At 42.7% G+C, this 20,114-nt stretch overlaps 1 protein-coding gene across 2 annotated transcripts in view; it reads left to right on the forward strand.

Moving 5' to 3' along the window:
- Nucleotides 1-15,340, forward strand: part of nmu (neuromedin U) — a 30,118-nt gene extending 14,778 nt beyond the window's left edge. The window contains exons 6-9 of one of the 2 annotated variants that reach the window (XM_055635952.1): nucleotides 1,184-1,258; nucleotides 13,985-14,038; nucleotides 14,470-14,508; nucleotides 14,994-15,340. In XM_055635952.1, the coding sequence (XP_055491927.1) occupies nucleotides 1,184-1,258; nucleotides 13,985-14,038; nucleotides 14,470-14,505 (165 nt within the window). In that variant the 3' untranslated portion in view covers nucleotides 14,506-14,508; nucleotides 14,994-15,340. The remainder of the gene's footprint in view (nucleotides 1-1,183; nucleotides 1,259-13,984; nucleotides 14,039-14,469; nucleotides 14,509-14,993) is intronic. The other variant, XM_055635963.1, reaches the window with a different exon arrangement.
- Nucleotides 15,341-20,114: the final 4,774 nt, after the last annotated feature.

Genomic DNA, 20,114 nt, shown 5'->3' on the forward strand with positions numbered 1-20,114 from the left:
ACACATATCATACGTTGATATGATTCCTACAGTTTTAAAGTTATTACTTTTCTGAAGTTAATGGAATTCTGTCAGTTTTTAAAGCATTGGAAGTAAACAAAGGCTAATGATTTGATTTGATTACGTGATTTGATGTTTTTATTTCATGAGGCAGAGTAAATACAAATAACTTAAGCTCAACACAATTTTACCAATCTGTATGTTTTATATCCACTTCTATCTCTCTGTCTCTCTTCTGTACATACTTGTATGTGTGCTTGCATAAGATTTAAGTGTACTCCATTGCAAATATCAGAATGTTAAAGGAAGGGAAAATACAATACTGGTATTTGGCGGAAACAAGGAACTGCAGATGCTGGTTTAGAAAAAACGGTGGAAAGTGCTGGAGTAACTCAGTGGGTCAGGCAGCATTTCTGGAGAACATGGATAGGTGATGTTTCGGGTCAACACCCTTCTTCAGACTGATTGTGGGAAGGGTGTGGGGAAAGAAACCTGAAAGAGAGGAGGAGCAGGACAAGGCTTAGCAGGTAATAGGTGGATACAGGTGAGGGTTTTTTTTGATTGGCAGATGGTTGGACAAAGGCTAGAGATGTAAAGACAGAAGGTGTGAGGCAGAAAGATTGATGAGCTGCGAATTGTGAAGCTAGAAAAAGCCATATAGGTGGAGGGGGAGGCGAAAAGAGGTGTGAGTCCAGGTGATGCACAAGAGAGAGAGAGAGGGGAAGGAGGGTAGGAAAAGGGGATAGTGAAAGAAGGGAGAGGGGGATCATGTTTACCTAAAATTGGAGAATTCAGACTATATTGAAGCGCAGAGACAAGGCGGGGAACACAGGATTAAATAAGTGCACAATGTCATCTTAAAATCCTGGTGGAACAACAAAACTACTTTTAATCAATTAAAATAAGCTTTGCTTTTATCATTTTAATTTTTTAGAAAAGTATTTTGAACAAAGCATCAGATATAGAAGTATGACATTGTACATTATATTAACTTGTGGAGAAATCAATACTGTTTGTTGGTGATAGACCAAACTTATAGCCACAAACCTTTCATACAGGTTATGCAAGAATCATTTCACTGTTGCTGTTGTGCTCTGTTCCACATTATGTCTATTTAGTTTCCTTTGAGAATGTGTTGTTGTATGGCTTGGTGAGTTGATCATTGTTCCTCATGTCCTCTCAGTCCCCTGTCCTGCACCCTCTGCTACAACTTGTGCCTGAGCTTCATGAGAGAAGAATGAAGAAGGGCAGAGGTGAAGTACGTAACTCTTTCATAATCCTGCCAGCATTGTCCTGTCACATTTAACTTTTCCTTGGATAGTCACAAAAAGCTGGATTAACTCAGTGGGTCAAGCAGGATCTCTGGAGAAAAGGAATAGGCGGCGTTTCGGGCTGAGATCCTTCTTCAGTGAGAGTCAGAGGAAGGGGAAGTGAGAGATAGATTGCATATAGACAGGGCCGGCCTTAGGAGGCGCGGGACCCAATTGGGAACACTTTTCATAGAAATATAAATAAATAATTATAAATGAGTCACGTGTCGTGAGTAATATGACAGTCAGTCGGCTTTAAAAAATCTTAAACCGTGCATGCGCAGATTGTTCTCTCCATAAAAATAAAAAATAACGGCTGTGCAGCAGTTGTTATCCATGTTCATTTTGTAAAAAAATCCGTATGGCAAATGTTTTTTTTTAAATCTTTATTTAACAAAGCGAATTTGTATTTCCATACGAAATACTGAAAATTAGGAGCGGGTCCCAATTGGGAGAAATCGGTCCAATCGGCTATAGGCCGGCCCTGCACATAGAACAAATGAATGAAAGATATGCAAAACACAACGATGATCAAAGGCTTTTTATGTCTATTTTTGGTTTAAACCTTCACTTGCAGTTCCTCCCTATATTAACTTTTCCTTGTTTTTCAGAAGATTAAATAGCTGTTTGATCCTTTATGCTGATTGAGATGACTGAAGATTGTTTGCAAAACTTAAGTCCATGTTTGGGTCATCCAAATTTGGCACTGCAGTATTCTTCTTAGGATTGCAAAGGAACTCATTAAAATGTTTGAAACTTGCTGTTTACAAACTATAGAATTTTAAAATGCTCATGAACTTTGACTTCATGACCTCCTTCAATATTTTCTCTTTGTGCCCTGCTTAAATTGATTCCCAGGCTACAGCTAAACTCCAATTGTTAAATGCAGACCAACCCAATCCTCTTAACAATAAGGAAATGGTTAATGCTGAGCCTCTGACATGAAATACGGAGGCTGTCGGTGTGTTCTCCTATCAGGAAGTGTGTTCAAAGATTAGATTCCTGTTTTCCCTTATTTTCTAAATGGAATGGACACAAAGAGCTGCCTGAGCCCATTGCAGCTCCTCGAGATTACAGAATTGAGGGAGGCTAGTCCTTAACACTTAACAAAGATTAAAGTCTCAACAAAATACTTGATTAGGTATCTATATTCCTCTAGGTTAAAATATTACTGTGAGATCAAGGAATGTTAACATTAATATTGCTTCCGCACTTTCCGCATTTTGGATATTCCAAAGATGTGAAAAGTATCATGTAATACATTGACTTTTATTTTTTCTTTCCATTGCAAATAATTGTTGAGACTTTTAAACTTGAAAATATGTCAGATAAATGTTACTGCAGGGACAAATTAAGGATGGTCTGAACTATTAATCCCTTCAATTCACTTAAGCACCATATTATTCTGGAGATTTTACACTGCAGAATAATGGATTAGTATTGGGCATGTTCAGGAAGGCAATTTTGAAGTGAATAATCCTTTCCTGCAAGGATCACAATTAATTTTTTCACAGTACAGGTGCACAACCTTTTATCCGAAAGCCTTGGGACCAGACACTTTTCATAATTCGGAATTCTTCGGCCTTCGGAATGTAAGATTTTTAGCGTAGATTTTAACGGCTGGCTCAGTGGTAGACTGATCGGCTCATATCCGCAAGGTCGCGAGTTTGCGCCTCGATCCCGGCAGTTACTCGGTCGCGAGTTTGAGTCTTCAATGTAGTTTTTTCTTGCAGAATAAATGGTTGTATGAAATGCAGTGTAGGAGAGGTGTACTGACTGTGTGGGCAGAACTTTGGAAGTGATTGCCCACCAGTCTCAAAAGCCGCTGTGTCTCCCTGTCCCTGGGATAGCAGGGGGCAATCAAACAGCACAATACCCCCCTCCCCCTCCAACTCCAGAGGAATCCGCTCCCCAATGGGCCGCTACGGCGACAAGTGGCAGTTCGCCCACAGCCCGAGCTGCGCCACCCCAAGAACAAGACGTACCATCAGCACACCATCAGCTTCTGCCCCTACGTGTTCCGTGTTCCTCTGGAGTTGGAGCGGGGCTGGGCTGGAGTTGCTGATCTGGGATCTCCGTGCTTGCAGTGGGCCTGGGGGTCGGTGTCCCGATGAGGGGGCGCAGCTCGGGCTGTGGGCGAACTGCCACTTGTCGCCGTAGTGGCCCATCGGGGAGCGGCTTCTGGTGGTCCTGACGTCTCCGGCCAGTTTGCAGTTTTCCTCTGGAGTTGGAATGGGGCTGGGCTGCTGCTGGCTGTGGGTCTCTGGGATCTGCGTGCTTGCAGTGGGCCTGGGGGTCGGTGTCCCGTTGGTCCTGACGTCTCCGGTGACTGGCACTGACCTGCTGGCATCGCCGACGTGAAGACAGTGTAAAGCCCCCGCGCCGGTGCAATGGGCGGGGAGCTGGAGAGGGGAGGGAAGGGGTCACACACATGGCCAGGAAGCAGAGGGGTGTAGGTGGGGTGAAACTGAAGGAAGTGACAATCTGCTGCTGCCTGCCCACTGAGTTAAAAAGTTCCCACGCAAGACTCACGATACACTGTGTATCGTGAGTCTACCGTGGGAACTTTTTAACTCAGCGGGCAGACAGCGGCATATTGTCAATTATTAACCCTCCCGCGCAATACACCCTCACCTTCTCTTTTATGAATGGGGATTTAGTTCCCCTATCTTCGAGGACCGACCGGAGGTTCCGCTGTCACCTCTGCGGGCCAACCTCGGTGAACGTCTTCAAGGACCTTTCTTCAAGGACCGAAAAAATGTCCGCTATTCAGAGCTTTTCGTTATTTGAAACTTCGGATTAAAGGTTGTGCACCTGTATGTTGAACTGTTGCCTCGCCTAACCAATTGATGGTTACAGTGCATTCAGAAAGTATTCAGACCTCTTCACTTTTTCCACATTTTGTTCCGTTACAGACTTATTCTAAAATGTATTAAATTCATTTTTTAAAATCGTAAATCTACACACAATAACCCATAATAAAAAAGCAAATACAGGTGTTTAGAAATTATTGCAAAGTAATTAAAATGAAATAACTGAAATATCACATTTACACAAGTATTCAGACCCGTTACTCGGTACTTTGTTGAGGCACCTTTGGCTTGGCGCACCTGTATTTGGGTAATTTCTCCCATTCTTTTCTGCAGATCCTCTCAAGCTCTTTCAGGTTGGATGTAGAGCATCGATTCACAGCTATTTTCAGGTTCCTCCAGAGATGTTCGATCGGGTTCAAGTACGGGCTCTGGCTGGGCCACTCAAGGACATTCACAGACTTGTCTGTGTTGTCTTGGCTATGTGTTTAGGGTCGTTGTCGTGTTGGAAGGTGAACCTCCGCCCCAGTCTGAGGTCCAGAATGCTCTGGAGCAGGTTTTCTTCTGTACTTTGCTTCGTTCATCTTTCCCTCAATCCTGACTAGTCTCCCAGGTCTTGCCACTGAAAAACATCCCCACAGCATGATGTTGCCACCACCATGCTTCACTGTAGGTTTGGTATTGGCCAGGTGATGAGCGGTGCCTGGTTTCCTCCAGATGTAACGCTTGGCATTCAGGCCAAAGAGTTCAATCTTGGTTTCATCAGACCAGAGAATCTTGTTTCTCATGGTCTAAGTGCCCTTTAGGTGTCTTTTGGCAAACTTCAAGTGGGCTGTCATGTGCCTTATACTGAGGAATTGCTTCCGTCTGACCACACTACCATAAAGGCCTGATTGGTGGAGTGCTGCAGATATAGTTGTCCTCCTGGAAGTTTCTCCCATCTCCACAGAGGAACTCTGGATCTCTGTCAGAGTGACCATCAAGTTCTTGGTCACCTCCCTGACCAAGGCGCTTCTCCCCCGATTGCTCAGTTTGGCCGGGCGGCCAGCTCTGTGAAGAGTCCTGGTGGTTCCAAAGTTCTTCGATTTAAGAATGACGGAGGCCAGTGTGCTCTTTGGGACCTGCAATGCTGCAGAAATTGTTTTAATTTACTAATAATTAATAATAAATACTTTATTGATCCCCTCAGGGAAATTCAGATGTCCAGAAGCCCCCAACCAACAAATCCACAGATTCAAAATGAACGCAGACAGAAAATACATAGAATACACTGTGGACACTACCTGAGAGCAATAAATACAGTAAGATCTGTATTTTATGAGGAGTTGCGATGATGGATTACGTGAAGAACCCACCCAGTGCGCAGGCGCGGCATACTTCCAAGCAGCGGTGTGGAATCACAGGTAGACACAATATTTGAAGTGAAGATAGTAAAGATTAAGGAGACATCAGTTTTCTAGTTTGATCCATATAATGAGGGTGGGAGCGGAGGGCACGTAATTCCTCATCGTAACTCCTCATAAAATACAGATCAAACTTCGTACTGGTAAGTACTCGTTTAATCTTACTATTTTATTTCGGAGTCACGTGAGTGACTACGTGAAGATTTCAAAGGTCTGTGATTTCAAACCGTGTAACAGCTATATCACTCGCTGCCGAAGTTTTTGAGGGAGGAGGTGGTATCTAATGACCAACGAATCTGTTTGTTTTTTAAAAACAAAAATGTTTATTAATAATAACAAAATTCAAAAATAGCTCCCCCGGGCTTAAATTATAAATTTGCAGTTTGTAAGATTTTTTCTGCAAATAGGTCTGGTTTCATCAGCGGTTTATTGTAAAATTTGCGGAATGTCGACTCCCTTGACCATCCTGCCGTATTTAGGATGTGGTCTATTGGGACATCCATCCGTTCCGCCGCTGATGTTGATGCTGCCCTGGTGGAATGGGATTTAAAAACGTTAGTATTAATTCCCGCAGCTTTCAGGACCTGTTTTAGCCACCTTGATATGGTTTGGCTGGTTACCCGTCCAAAAGGTTTCCTGTGGCTGACCCATAAGGCTTTCTCACTCCCTCTAAGTTCATGGGTTGTGTCTACATAGTTCTGGAGATGGGTCACAACACATAGCCTAGGTTCTGGAGGGTAGGCCCGGAAGATAATTGGTGAGTTGGGCATACCTGGCCTACTTTGTTTTACTAGACCTGGCATGACAAATGTGATGCAGTCTGGGGTAGTTACCATGTTGTCCAGTCGTAGCTTGTGTAACGACTGGACCCTTTGAGCAGATACGAGCGCCATGAGCATAAGTGTCTTAAGAGTAGATTCCTCTAGACTGAGGGATCCTGCTGGTGGCCATCCTCTGAGATGTGATAATACGACACTAATATCCCATACATGGGTATATCTGGGTGTTGGGGGTTTGTCGTTATAAATCCCCTTGAGGAGCTTTATCACTAGCGGGTGGGACCCTATGCTCTGGTGTCCTGTTGGTCTAAGGTAAGCAGACAGGGCGCTTCGTGCTGCATTCACGGCACTGTAGCTCATCTTCTGATCATGGTATAAGTGGGCCAGGAACTCCAACACGTCAGTGATTGAGGCTTTGTCATACGACGTCCCTGCGTCCAAGCAGTATTTTTCCCATTTCTTGACGTACGTCAGGTACTGCTTCTTTGTTTCTCCCGCAGGGCTGCCGACATGGTGGTGATTGTTCTTTCTGATAGCCCCAGTCCCTGGTAAGGTCTGGTTAGAACCTACAACCCAGGAGTTTAATATTTTGATGGCATGGATGACTCATGCCGGATAGTGGGTGAGTCAGCAGTTGTGGGTCGCTATGGAAGACCATTGGTGACTCGACCACCATGTCGTGAAGGACTGGGAACCATGGTTGGGTAGGCCAGTCGGGTACAACCAAAATTCCAGAAGCAGAGTCAGTCTGAATTTTCCGGAGTACCCGACTGATGAGGCAGAAGAGAGGGAAAGCATAGAAGAAGAAATTTCCCCAATCCAGCGTGAAGGCATCTACCGCTGCTGCCTCAGGATCTGGTTCCCAAGCCACATACATGGGTAACTGGTAATTCAATCTAGATGCAAACAAATCGATATCTGGCGTTCCATATTGCTTGATAATCTTCGCAAAAATGTTTGGATCTAACATCCATTCGATGTTATCATTGAATTTTCGTGACCTGGTGTCTGCCACTGTGTTTAGCTTACCTGGTAGATAGGCAGCTGATAACCAAATATGTCTCTTGACACACCATAGCCAGATTGCATTAGCCAATTTGTCGCATGATAATGATTTTATGCCACCCATGTGGTTAATGTAAACCACCACCGTTGTATTGTCGATCTGTAACCTAACATGCACGTGCTGCATTTTAGATGCATATGCTTTTAGCCCATGGTAGGCGGCCAGCATTTCCAAATAGTTTATGCCCAGTGAGTGTAGTAGCGATGACTCTGAGTTAGTCCATCTGCCACCTGTGCTGGATATAGAGTTAGTTGCTCCGCAGCCTAAAGCACTGGCATCTGTTCTGATAACTAAGTTAGGATTAGTGATGACAATGGGACTGAAACTGTGCCAAACATTGTCTGACCACCACTGTAGTTCTGATATAACTTCAGTGGGTAAATACATTTTTCAGTCATAATGACCCCAACATTGATGTAGTGCATGTACCTTTGCTCTTTGAAGATTTTGATAGTGCAAAGGTCCGAATTGTGTAGCTGGAATTGCTGCTACAATAATTCCAATTACTCTGGCAACTTGTCGGATTGTTGGTCGTTTGTTGACTATTAAATTGTTGCATGATTGTGCTAATGCAACCTTTTTATCCCTTGGCAGAGTAACAGTCATATAAATTGAATCAATAGTGAAGCCTAAATAGTCCATGTTAGTTGATGGCTTCAATTTTGATTTATCTGGGTGTAGGACAAACCCCAACGTTTTAAGGAGCTGTTTAGTAGCTGAAACTGCTGCCACAGCTAATTCCTTGGTTCTTCCCAATACGAGAATATCGTCCAGATATGCCATGACTATATGTTTTTGTTCTCTTAGTATTTTCATGGCTACTTTTAGAATTTTGGTAAATAATCTGGGGGCTGAGGTTAGGTCATTGGGCAATGCTTTATACTGCCATAGTTGCCCCATCCAGATAAATTTTAGGTATCTATAATGATCCTTATGTATGGGTACTAAATAGTAAGCATCTTTGATATCTATGCTTGCCATGAAGTATCCTTTTGAGATCAGTTGTCTGGCAGTGACAAATGTCTCCATTTAAAAGTGTATATACTCAACAGATTTATTTAGTGATGTTAGATCAATGATGATGCGACATCCACCATCTTTTTTGGTTTTGGTAAATATGTTTGATACAAATTCCAATGGCTCATGTCTGGTCTTTTCAATGACTCCTTTTGACATGAGCCTTTCTAGTTCAGCTTGTCCTTCCCGCTTTTCTTTCTCAGAGGGAAGAAATACCCTTTGGGGTATATGCTGAACCGGCGGTATTATGCCTGTTTTAAATTCAATTTTGTATCCACTAATACTGTTGAGTATGTATTTGTTGTTAGTGACAGTACCCCAAACTTTTTTGAACAAGTGTAGTCGCCCTCCTGTTAATAGAGCACCCTTGTTCAGCGTATGTTGACAGGAACCAGACCCACCTACCTCCAAGTTCATTCTTATTTTTGGGGCCGTCTTCTTTTGTAGGCTTGGGTCGGTGGTACTGTTAACGGTGCTGTCATAGGGCGGCGCATCTTCCCACGGCTCCGCTCTGGGCCCCTGTCTAAAAAAGAACTATGGGGGTAATGAGAAGCGGTCGCCAGGCTTTCACCAGTCCTTGGTCGATATTTGCTGGTGGATGCCGAGGGGTGCTGCCAACTGGGTGTTTTAGTCCTGCTCGGTCCTGGGCCTGCCCTCATGAGGCCCACAGGTTTGGCTGCCTCTTCCAGTTCTTTTAGCCTTTTGGCTAGGTCGGCCCCAAACAGCAGTGCCTCTTTTTCTGGCGCAGGGGCTTTGCATAGCCCCGCATATTTGGGGTTGAGGGCAGGTCTGATGTTCTCCCGCCTCAGATTGTTCATCTCATACTGGGTGTTGCACATGAGTGCCAGTACGTCCTGTTGACAGGTGGTGAGGTCGGTGTTTTCAGTGGACCGAGCAAAGGCGGTGATGGCCGCTGTGTGGAGCTTTAAGATGCGCTGCATCTTCAGCTCTTGGCCACGGATATGTTGTCCGAGCTGGCTCCAAATTTGTCCATTGACTGTTTTGACTCGCAGCGCCTCGCAGTTTTCAGGTGCTGTGTAGGTTCCAAGTGCCTCTAGAATCACCTTCTCCTGCAGGGCTTTGTTTGAGAGTTTGTTTATGCTGGCTGCCATCCTTGGTTCCAGCATTCTCCCTGCCCTTGGAGGTGTCGCATAGCGGTCAACAACACCCAGCAGCTCTTTGTGCTCCTGCTCCCCTGGCATGCTAGCGTAGTCGTCCGCCTGCCCATGGGTTAAGCCAGCCCAGCCCTGGCCTCCCTTGCTAACCTCGAATAAAGAGGGAGCAGAGGGGTGTGGTGACAGTTTTGAGGTGGCATAAGCCCGTCCTCCATAGGGATGCTTCTCTCGCATCTCCTGATCGAGCATCTGCTCGAGGAGCTGCCTCATGCAGCTCAGGCGGCTGTCTCTCCGCTTCCTAGGGGGAGACTCATCCTGTTCCTCCGATGAATCGGAGACCACCGGCCGGTCCGTTTTTCGAGTGGACTTCCTCCCTGTGCGCGGTGTAGAAGTCGGCGGCACAGGGAGCGGCTCGGGTTCAGGTGTTGGGGAGCGCTCGAACAGCTGTCCCGCCGCCAGTGGCTGCCGCCCAGATATCGAACCCTCCTCGGGGGGAGTCGGGCAGGCAGTTCTTTTTGCTAGTCGCTTTCTCGTAGCCATACTAACGACTGCTTTTTCCAATACAACGAAAACACACTTACCTGAGGTCTTGTTTTATCCTGCAGCTGGAGAGCCTGACTCCAGCTGCCGCCGCTGTTGCACTGCTGGCGTAATGCCGCGCCTGCGCACTGGGTGGGTTCTTCACGTAGTCACTCACGTGACTCCGAAGTAAAATTAACAATTAAAAATTAAAAATTGCAAAAATGCATCCCCCTACAGCCTAGCGACCAATTGGTGAAGGATCTCCTGAACCGCTCCGTTATACCCTTCCCCAGATCTGTATCTCGACACAATCTAGTCTCAGAGGTCTATAGACATTTCCTTCATCTTCATGGCTTGGTTTTTGCTCTGACAAGCACTGTCAACTGTAGGACCTTATATAGACACATGTGTGTCTTTCCAAATCAAAGCTCACGTTTGAGTGTCATAGCAAAGGGTCTGAATACTTATGTAAATGTGACATTTCAGTTATTTATTTTTAATTACTTTGCAAAAATTTCCAAACACCTGTTTTTACTTCTTCATTCTGGGGTATTGTATCTAGATTGATGATAAAAAAAAAAAATTTTAATTCATTTTAAAATAAGGCTGTAGCGTAACACAATGTGGAAAAAGTGAAGGGGTCTGAATACTTTCTGAATACACTACATTAATATTACCTTAATATTTTCATATTGAGTGTTTTAAACAAAACGGTGAAATATACCTATGTTTGGAATAGATTGTGGTGAAACTGGAAAAGTAAGTATGGAAAGGAAGTATTTGCATAATTTTGTAGTAGTACATAAATATTTTGTAAGTGAATATTCATGGTAAATTGACCACGGATGATATGGATTCCATTTGTCCTCTTATAAAGGCATTCGTGTCATTGAATTTAGGAGAATATCTAATTCAGCCCAAGATATATAATGATGATATTGCTACAACCATGTCCTCAGAAATCTTTTGTCATTCTCATTCACATTTAACTGAACTTTTTTTTCATTCATTATATTGTTTACAGTGTACTATGTTTACATATTCTGATGTGCTGCTGCAAGTAAGAATTTCATAACTCTATCGGGGACATATGACAATAAAACTCTCTTGGCGCTTGATTATCAGATGAAATAAAACCAGCGAAGGCAGAAAATATTCAGCAGGGCAGTAGCATCTATGGAGAGAAAATAAATGACCTTTCAAGTCAATGAGTTTTCATCAGAACTGTGCAAGATTAGAAATTAAATGGGTTTTAAGTTACTGAATAGGCGGTGAAGAGTAGAGTGAACTAAAGGGGACGGATGAAGAGAGATAGAATACTGCAAGTGTTGTGGTGCCAAATTAAATGTATCTCTGGGAAAAGTGAAAAATAAGAGGAGACAAATGACCTGAAATATCAGAAGGGCAGAGAGGAACAAAGATAATGCCAGAAATATGACTACAAATCAATATTGAGTCCTTAAGGTTGTAATATTCCATGTCAGAAGATGGGTGTGGCCACAGGGGAAGATGGCAGCCCTACCGGTAGTCTGTTGTCTTTTCATTCTTTTTGCTATTTTTTTTTTTTTTTTTTTAGTTTGTTCTAAGTTTGTTTTATTGTTCTTTGGTGTGTTTTATGTGGGGAGGAGGGGAGTGGGGGAAACTTTTTTCATGTTCTTACCTTCCCGGAGATGTGATCAATTTTCAGATCACATTCTCCGGGTGCTGCGGCCTACAATCGCTGGAGCTGGAAGCCTCCTCGGACTGTCGTGAGCCCCACCCCAGGGCGCGGATTTAACATCGGAGCGGGTCGCTTGCCTGGGATCGCTCCCACCGTGACCACCGCAGACTTTAACATCAAGGGCTCGTGGGCTCGCAGTCTCGGGTGAGGACGAGTTGGGTGCTCCAACGCCGCGGAGGGCTCGACCAGCCCCGACGTGAGATATGACCGCCCGGCGCGGGGGAGCTGACATCCCCCCGATGCGGGAGTGGAGCGCCTCGATGTGGAGGGCCTGAACGCCGGCTACGGGAGTCAAGATCGTCCCGTCAACGGGGGCTCACGACCGAGGAAGAGTTAGGGGAAGGACTTGAACTTTATTTTGACTTCCACCGCTGTGAGGAGTGTGTAGGAGTCACTATGGTGGATGTTCAATGTTAAAATGTGTCTTGATTGTTCCGTTTCCAAGATGGCTGCCGGAAGGGAGAGTGAACGCTGGCGCGATTAGCTGCCGCTGCTCTCTCTGAATTGAGTATTGTTGATGTCCTTATTATTTATTTTTTGTTGTTATATTTTTTTTGTTTTGTTTCATTCCGCTTACATGTTTTGTAGGCAAGGCAAGGCAAGGCAACTTTATTTATATAACACATTTCATACACGAGGCAGACTCAAAGTGCTTCACATAAAAACATGTCATACAATAAAATGAAATAATAAAATGAAATAAAATAGAACTAAAAGAAAAGAAAAATTAAAAATGCATTATAGAAAGTGCAAAAGTTAAAAGTGCAATGTAGTTAAGATTTAGCTGAAAGCTAAAGTAAACATAAACGTTTTCAGTCTTGTTTTAAAAGTGGTCAAAGTTGAGGCAAGTCTTAAATCTTCAGGAAGTTTATTCCAGCTATTTGGTGCATAGTAACTAAATCCTGCTTTCCAATGTTTTGTATTTACTCTGGGAATCACTAACAGATTGGTTTCAGAAGATCTTAGCGGTCTAGAAGGCTTATATAGTGGAAGCATGTCAGTGATATACTTTGGTCGTAAACCATGTAGTGATTTATAGGTGAGCAGCAGGATTTGAAAATCAATTCTCTGCTTACTAAATTTTACTGCTGTAATCTGCTTACTAAATTTTGTAAGGTGTCCTTGAGAGTCCTTGAAAGGCGCCCATAAGTATAATGTATTATTATTATTATTAGAAGATGAGGTGCTCTTCCTTGGGCTTCTGTTGTGCTCCATTGGAAAAAGTGTTAGAAGCCAAAATGTAAAGGTCAGAATGGGAGGAGATAGAGAGTTGAAGTGACAGGTGACTGGAAGATCAGGGTCCGTCTTGTGAACTAAAACAAAGGGTTCTGCAAAGTGGTCACCCAATATGCATTTAGTTTGGCCAGCATTAAAAGAGACACCTTGGGAGCACAGTATACCATAGACTAAACTGGAAGAAACATTTGTGAATTACAGCCTCATGTGGAGTAAATTATTGTGTCCCTGAACAACTGAAGGAGAAGAGGTAAACGGCAGTTCTTCCAGGCCCTACCATTAAATTCAACATTTCATCTCAACCTTTTTAGTCTTGTCTCTCACTTTTCCAGTATTGTTTTATTTTCATCCCCTCCTAGTTATGACATAACGTACCCATCCTATTTCAGCTGGCATGACCGCCACTTGTGTTATTCAATCTCTCCTGCTCTCTATCAGATTCCCTTTTGTGTAAGAATTAACTGCAGATGCTGGTTCACACCGAAGATAGACACAAAATGCTGGAGTAACTCAGTGGGACGGACAGCATCTCTGGAGAGAAGGAATAGGTGACGTATCGGGTTGAGACCCTTCTTCAGAGTATCTCTCCAGAGATATTGACTGTCCCACTGAGTTACCCCATCACTTCGTGCCGACTTTCTGTTTTGTGCTCCCTATCCATCCTATACACCATAAAACCTGTGCCCTTTCTAGCTCTCTATTTCTGATGAGAGATCCTCGACACGAAATATTAATTCTCTCCGCAGATGCTACCCACCCGATTGCTGAATATTTCCAGCATTTCCTGTTTTTATTAGGGAAACGCATCATGCGCAAATGTAATCTGTGTGTTGCAGGTGACAGTCTTCCATTCCATAAGAAGAGTTCTCATCATCAGCATTGTTACACGACTCAGTAAAATAAAGCAACGATAGCAATTAAGTTGTATTATTTTAATAATTGCAAAAATATAGGCATTTTTGTACATGATGTGGTTTAATAATACTTTTGCTTATTTTTGCTTTAGGAAGAATATCGAGGACCAGGTTTAATTCCGAGTAGAGGCTATTTTCTGTTTCGGGTATGTGTCAAAATTTGGAAACTTACACTCAAATAGCATTTCTGAACAACACTTAGATTTTGTTCCCGGGTTTAGATAACTATTCTTTGGAATATCAGTGGGAGGTATTCAGTGTTGAGGGTGGCGAGAAGACAGGGCTGCAACAGAGCACTAGAAATTTATAATTAAAAAAATAACAGAATTATTATATGGGCTGATAGAAGCCAAGAGATCAAATGATGTGTGATACATTTTTTGCTAATTCTAGTATAGTGGATCTTGTTGAAGGGAGACTATGAGCATTGATGTTAACTGGTTAGTAGATTATTTAATACAGTGTATTTACAGAAGAAGATGAATCTTGTCATCAGCCAGCGCTTTGTTAAAAGACTTTGACGCACTGATATTGTTGAATAGTTACAATCAGAGTTCTCTTATTTTCTTTCCTCCAGCCACGAAATGGAAGGAGCTCGTCTACTTTTCGCTAACAGGTATTTCAATATTTCAATTTCATGAACCAGTTAATCAGGTGACAGTTATCTTGTTTCAATATCATAGACACAATCACCAAGTTATGATGAGCTATCACCAACAACAGACAGCCAACCATGTCATCTCTGGGTGCCCGCTCTACCACCCACCAAATGGAGCTCAGGGCCTGGCAGACATTGAAGCAGAGACAACAACCTGGCTGCTCAACACCCGGCTTAACTAACTATTCCTTTGGTTTATGTTTCATTCGCAAGAAGAAGAAGACCAAGTTATTTTGAATGTCATTCTGAAATGCTAATTATTGACTAATTTTCCATCAATCGGTTATTCGGATACGAGTTGTGTTTTAATTACAAAAACAAAATATTGCAAATTATAACTTAATTTTGGTCCATGACTAAGTGCATTTTAACTATTGTTTGACAATTTTATTTTGCCATTATAGCATTTAGGTGATGAGTCTTTTAACTATTTCATTTTGCAGGAGCGTGAATATCTATAGGAATGGTACACACTGATGCTGAAAACGATTTACGTTCTTTAATCTATAATATGCATGATAACTTAAAGTACATGACTATTGATTGCTGTTTTCGTAACACATTTACCACTGAAATCACGTAACACATTTACCACTGTAAAATGTTTCATTAGTAAAAAAAATGTAATTTATGGCTGGTGTGTAAATATAATTGTCAGGCTAAACTGTGAACAGAATGCATGTTACTAAGTTCTCTTTTTGCATTCCTTGCTTATAATGGTGTTAGCAAATGCACAAATTAAAATAAAACTCTTTTTAAAGAATATCCGTTTGCTTTTGTTTAAGAACCTTTTCTCAAAAAAAACACAGACAGTTGCCGTAGGATTTTAACATATTTGCCTTTAACATATGCAGCAAAATAGTTCAGGCTACCAATTTTCTTGCTCAGTGATCTATGGCTATCATTCTGCAGAGTCAATAGATGACAACACACCCTTAAGGTTTTGAGAGGAGTCATAGAAACATAGAAAAATATGTGCAGGAATAGGCCATTCGGCCCTTTGAGCCAGCATCACCATTCAATATGATCATGGCTGATCATCTAAGATCAGTATCTCGTTCCTGCTTTTTCCCCAATATCCCTAACCCTAAGAGCTAAATGTGCTCATTGCCAACCCCAATTAACACTGTATCTGATGTGCTGTTTCTCAAACCATTGTAGGAGGGGTTTTTCTACTATTCTATTAACTGCACCTCACTACCTGTGGACATTCATCTCATTTTGGATGATTAAATGATAATATTTTTGCAAGTCTTGGATAGATTGGAAGTTAAGTATGTTGCAATGAAATGTTCCTGTTAAACTCCCCACTTTTCTTTCAAAATACAGAGAAGACTGGTCCATACCAGCCAACATTGTTCAAAATGGTTGTATTGGTTTTACCTATGGAGATTAACCAGACAACAATCCTCACTGTACTTGTCTAGGAGTGAATCATTCAGTTCATGGTTTGACCGGTGGCATTGTTCCAGGTCCCAAAACAAAATAAATTAAGCACACTGTATACTTATACAGACAAATTCACAAAGATCCACCTCAATACTATAATTATCATGTCTTTAATATCATTAATAGGAATGGATCATCATCATTATAAATTACAGCACTCTAAATGTTATTCAATGCAGAATACCTATTGGATGGTGGAGAAGGAGAATAATTGATAATCAAGATCAAAGCAGGATGCAAACAGTGGTTATGAATACATTGTTGTCGAATTTTGCAGCAATTATTCATATGATACTTATTTCTTTTAGGCTCTCAAAATATTTCCATGACATGACCGATTTCATATCTCCCAATATCATGAGCTTCAACAACCTTTTATACCTCAATCCCTAAACATAGATAATTGCATTACCAGGAAATAGCAAATGTATTAAATGGAAAGTTAAGAGAGACAGTTCAGGATGACTGTTGGAGCACCTTCATGAGAATATTGTATGGGAAAAAATGTCAGTGTGCAATTTTAAGACTGAAGAAGGAGCAGACATTGTTCACTATACTGTCCAGACATTGAGATGTGCCATTTGTGGTTGTTTAACCATATAACCATATAACAATAACAGCACGGAAACAGGCCATCTCGGCCCTACAAGTCCATGCCGAACAAATTTTTTTCCCCTTAGTCCCACCTGCCTGCACTCGTACCATAACCCTCCATTCCCTTCTCATCCATATGCCTATCCAATTTATTTTTAAATGATACCAATGAACCTGCCTCCACCACTTCCACTGGGAGCTCATTCCACACCGCCACCACTCTCTGCGTAAAGAAGTTCCCCCTCATATTACCCCTAAACTTCTGTCCCTTAATTCTGAAGTCATGTCCTCTTGTTTGAATCTTCCCTATTCTCAAAGGGAAAAGCTTGTCCACATCAACTCTGTCTATCCCTCTCATCATTTTAAAGACCTCTATCAGGTCCCCCCTTAACCTTCTGCGCTCCAGAGAATAAAGACCTAACTTATTCAACCTATCTCTGTAACTTAGTTGTTGAAACCCAGGCAACATTCTAGTAAATCTCCTCTGTACTCTCTCTGTTTATTTCACATTTCTATAGGACACTCGTTTCTGGTGGTAATAAGGTGGTATGAACTATGTAGTGCAGACCAGATAGCTAAGTTGCCTTCTCTGAATGACTTTAAAATAATCTTCATAATTATGGCACCTTAAATGATCTCAAGTACCAATAAGGTACTTTTGAAATGTTATTCCCAGTTGAATGTGGCAAAGTTGTGAATTCATTTGCTTTTATTAATGGAAGTTGAAGAGATCTTCTGGTAATTATTTATTACCGTACTAGCCAATCTGCTTTTTTTTTTTAAACCATATTTACCAAATTCGGTTTCACAATGACGGCACAGTTGGCAGAGTAGCTGCCTCACAGTGCCAGAGACCCGGATTCAATCTGGACCTCGGATGCTGTCTGTGTGGAGTTTACACGTTCTCCCTATACTGTAACTGCATTGGTTTCTCCCAGGTGCTCTGGTTTCCGCTCACAGCCCAAAGACGTTCATTTTGTAGGTTAATTGGCCTCTGTAAATTGCCCTTAGTATGTAGATAGTGGAGAAAGTGGGATAACATAGATCTAGTGTGAACGGGTGATAGATTGTCAGTGTGGAGTCAATGGGACGAAGGGCCTGTTGCAACTCCCTGGTTAACTCATCCCTTCCCACCAAAACTTTTCCTGCAAATGCAGGAGATGCAACGCCTGTCCCTATACCTCCTCCCTCGACTGTCCAGGGACCCTAACAGTCCTTTCAGGTTAGGCAGAGGTTCACTTGCACCTCTTCCAAACTTCCCATTCCCATACTGACTTTTCTGTCCTGGGCCACCTCCATTGTCAGTGTGAGGCTAAATGCAAATTGGAGGAACAGCACCTCATATTTTGCTTGGGCAGCTGACAACCCAGCCTCTATTATGGCGAAAACGGTATACACCCCTCATAACTGTATAGCTCAACCAGATCCTACCTTAACATCCTTTGCTCTAAAGAAACCAAATCCAGCTTATCCCATCTCTCCTTGTAATATCTCAGGGAACATCCTTGTGAACCTCCTCTGCATCTTATCCATTCAAATCGCATCCTTCCTGTAAGATGGCGACCAGAATGGCATGTGGTACTCAAGCTGTGGCCTAATTAATGTTTTACAAAGTTGAACCACAGTGTCCTTGCCCATATATTCTAAGTCCAGGCTATTGAAACCAAGAATCCTGTACACTTTCTGCACCCACCTTATCGACCTACGCTACCACCCTTAAGAATCATTAGACTAAGACACTGATGTACCTACTTAGTAAAATTTCTACCATTCATTATGCACGTCTCACCCTTGTTAGTCCCCCAAAGTGCATCTCCTCACTGTTTCAGTTTAGTTTAGTGTCACGTGTGCTGAGGTACAGTGAAAACCTTGTTGTTGTGTGTTAACCAGTAAGCAGAAACACAATACATGATTACAATCGATCCATTTACAGATAAGGGAATAATGTTTAGTGCAAGGTAAAGCCAGCAAAGTCCGATCAAGAATAGTCCGAGGGACATCAGATGTAGATAGTAATTCAGCATTGCTCTCTGGTTGTGGTAAGGATGGTTCAGTTGCCTGATAACGGCTGGGAAGAACTATATACAAATCTGGTGGTCTGCGTTTTCACACTTCTATATCTTTTTCCTGATGGAAGAGGGGAGAAGAGGGAGTGGCCAGTGTGCGACGCATACTGGATTATGTTGCTGGCCTTGCTGAGGCAACGTGAGGTATAAATGGAATCAATAGAAGGGAGATTGGTTTGTGTGATGGTCAGGGCTGTCTGTGTCCACAATTTGCTATAATTATTTGCGGTCATGGAGGAGCTGTCCCCAAACCAAGCCGTGAAGCATCCTGATAAAATGCGTTCTATGGTGCATCTGTAGTAGTTGGGAAGAGTTGTAGGGGACATGCCAAACTCCCTAAGACTTCTAAGGAATTAGAGGCATTTGTGTGCTATCAGTTTCAGTATTAAATTACTTTTGCCATTATAATGCTCATTTTAACATCTGATTATTATCTTCCTGTAATCCCAAGACAACCCCCCTCACTATCAGCAACAACCTCAAGTGCCAGAGTTATGGGCAAGTAGGTAACAAAATACCAACATTAAATACTATGGTTATAACATGCCCAGGCTAATCAGTTTAATGTTGGTGGGAAGAAAAATAATAATATCCCTATTAATCAGAATCAGAATCATACTTTATTCACCAAGTATGCTTTGCAACAGACAAGGAATTTCATTGGACAGTTCATCATCCAATTAAAAGTAACAGACCACGCAAAAATATTTAACATGAACATCCACCACAGTAACTCCTACACATTCCTCACTAAACATAAAGTTCAAGTCCTTCGCTTAGTTCTTCCTCGGTCGTGGGCCTCGAGCCCCCGTTGACGGGATGATCTTGACTCCCGTAGCTGGCGGCGTTCAGGCCCGCCGCGTTGAGGTGATCTGCTCCTGCATCGGGGGGGACGTCAGCCCCCCCGCGCCAGGCGATCAAACCTCGTGTCGGGGCTGGTCGAGTCTTCGGCGGCGTTGGAGTTCACGACTCGGCCTCTCCCGAGACTGCGAGCTCTTGATGTTAAAGTCCGCGGTGGGAGCGATCCCAGACAAGGGATCAGCTCCGATGTTAAGTCCGGCCCCCGCGGTGGGGCTCAAGACAGTCCAAGGAGGCTCCCAGCTCCAGCGATGGTGGGCCGCAGAGCCCGGAGAATGTGATCTGAAAATTGATCACATCTCCCGGAATGTAGGAACTTGACAAAAAGTTTCCCCTGACCCCGACACCCTCCCCCCCACATAAAGCAAACATTAAAACAAAAACTTTTAACAAATTAAAAAATAACAAAAAGAGTGAAAAGACAAACAGACTGCCGGCAGGGCAGCCATCTCCCTGGCGCCCCTGGTGGTCTAAAGGAGAGAAAAGAAGAATATATATAGAGACAAAATGTATACTGATGAACAATGTGACAATACAAAATCTAAAACTAATGTCCATTACATATAGCATTTACTACACACAGGAAACAATAAACAA

Source organism: Leucoraja erinacea, chromosome 1 (genome assembly GCF_028641065.1).
Source record: "Leucoraja erinacea ecotype New England chromosome 1, Leri_hhj_1, whole genome shotgun sequence".
NCBI classification, from domain to species: Eukaryota; Metazoa; Chordata; class Chondrichthyes; order Rajiformes; family Rajidae; genus Leucoraja; species Leucoraja erinaceus.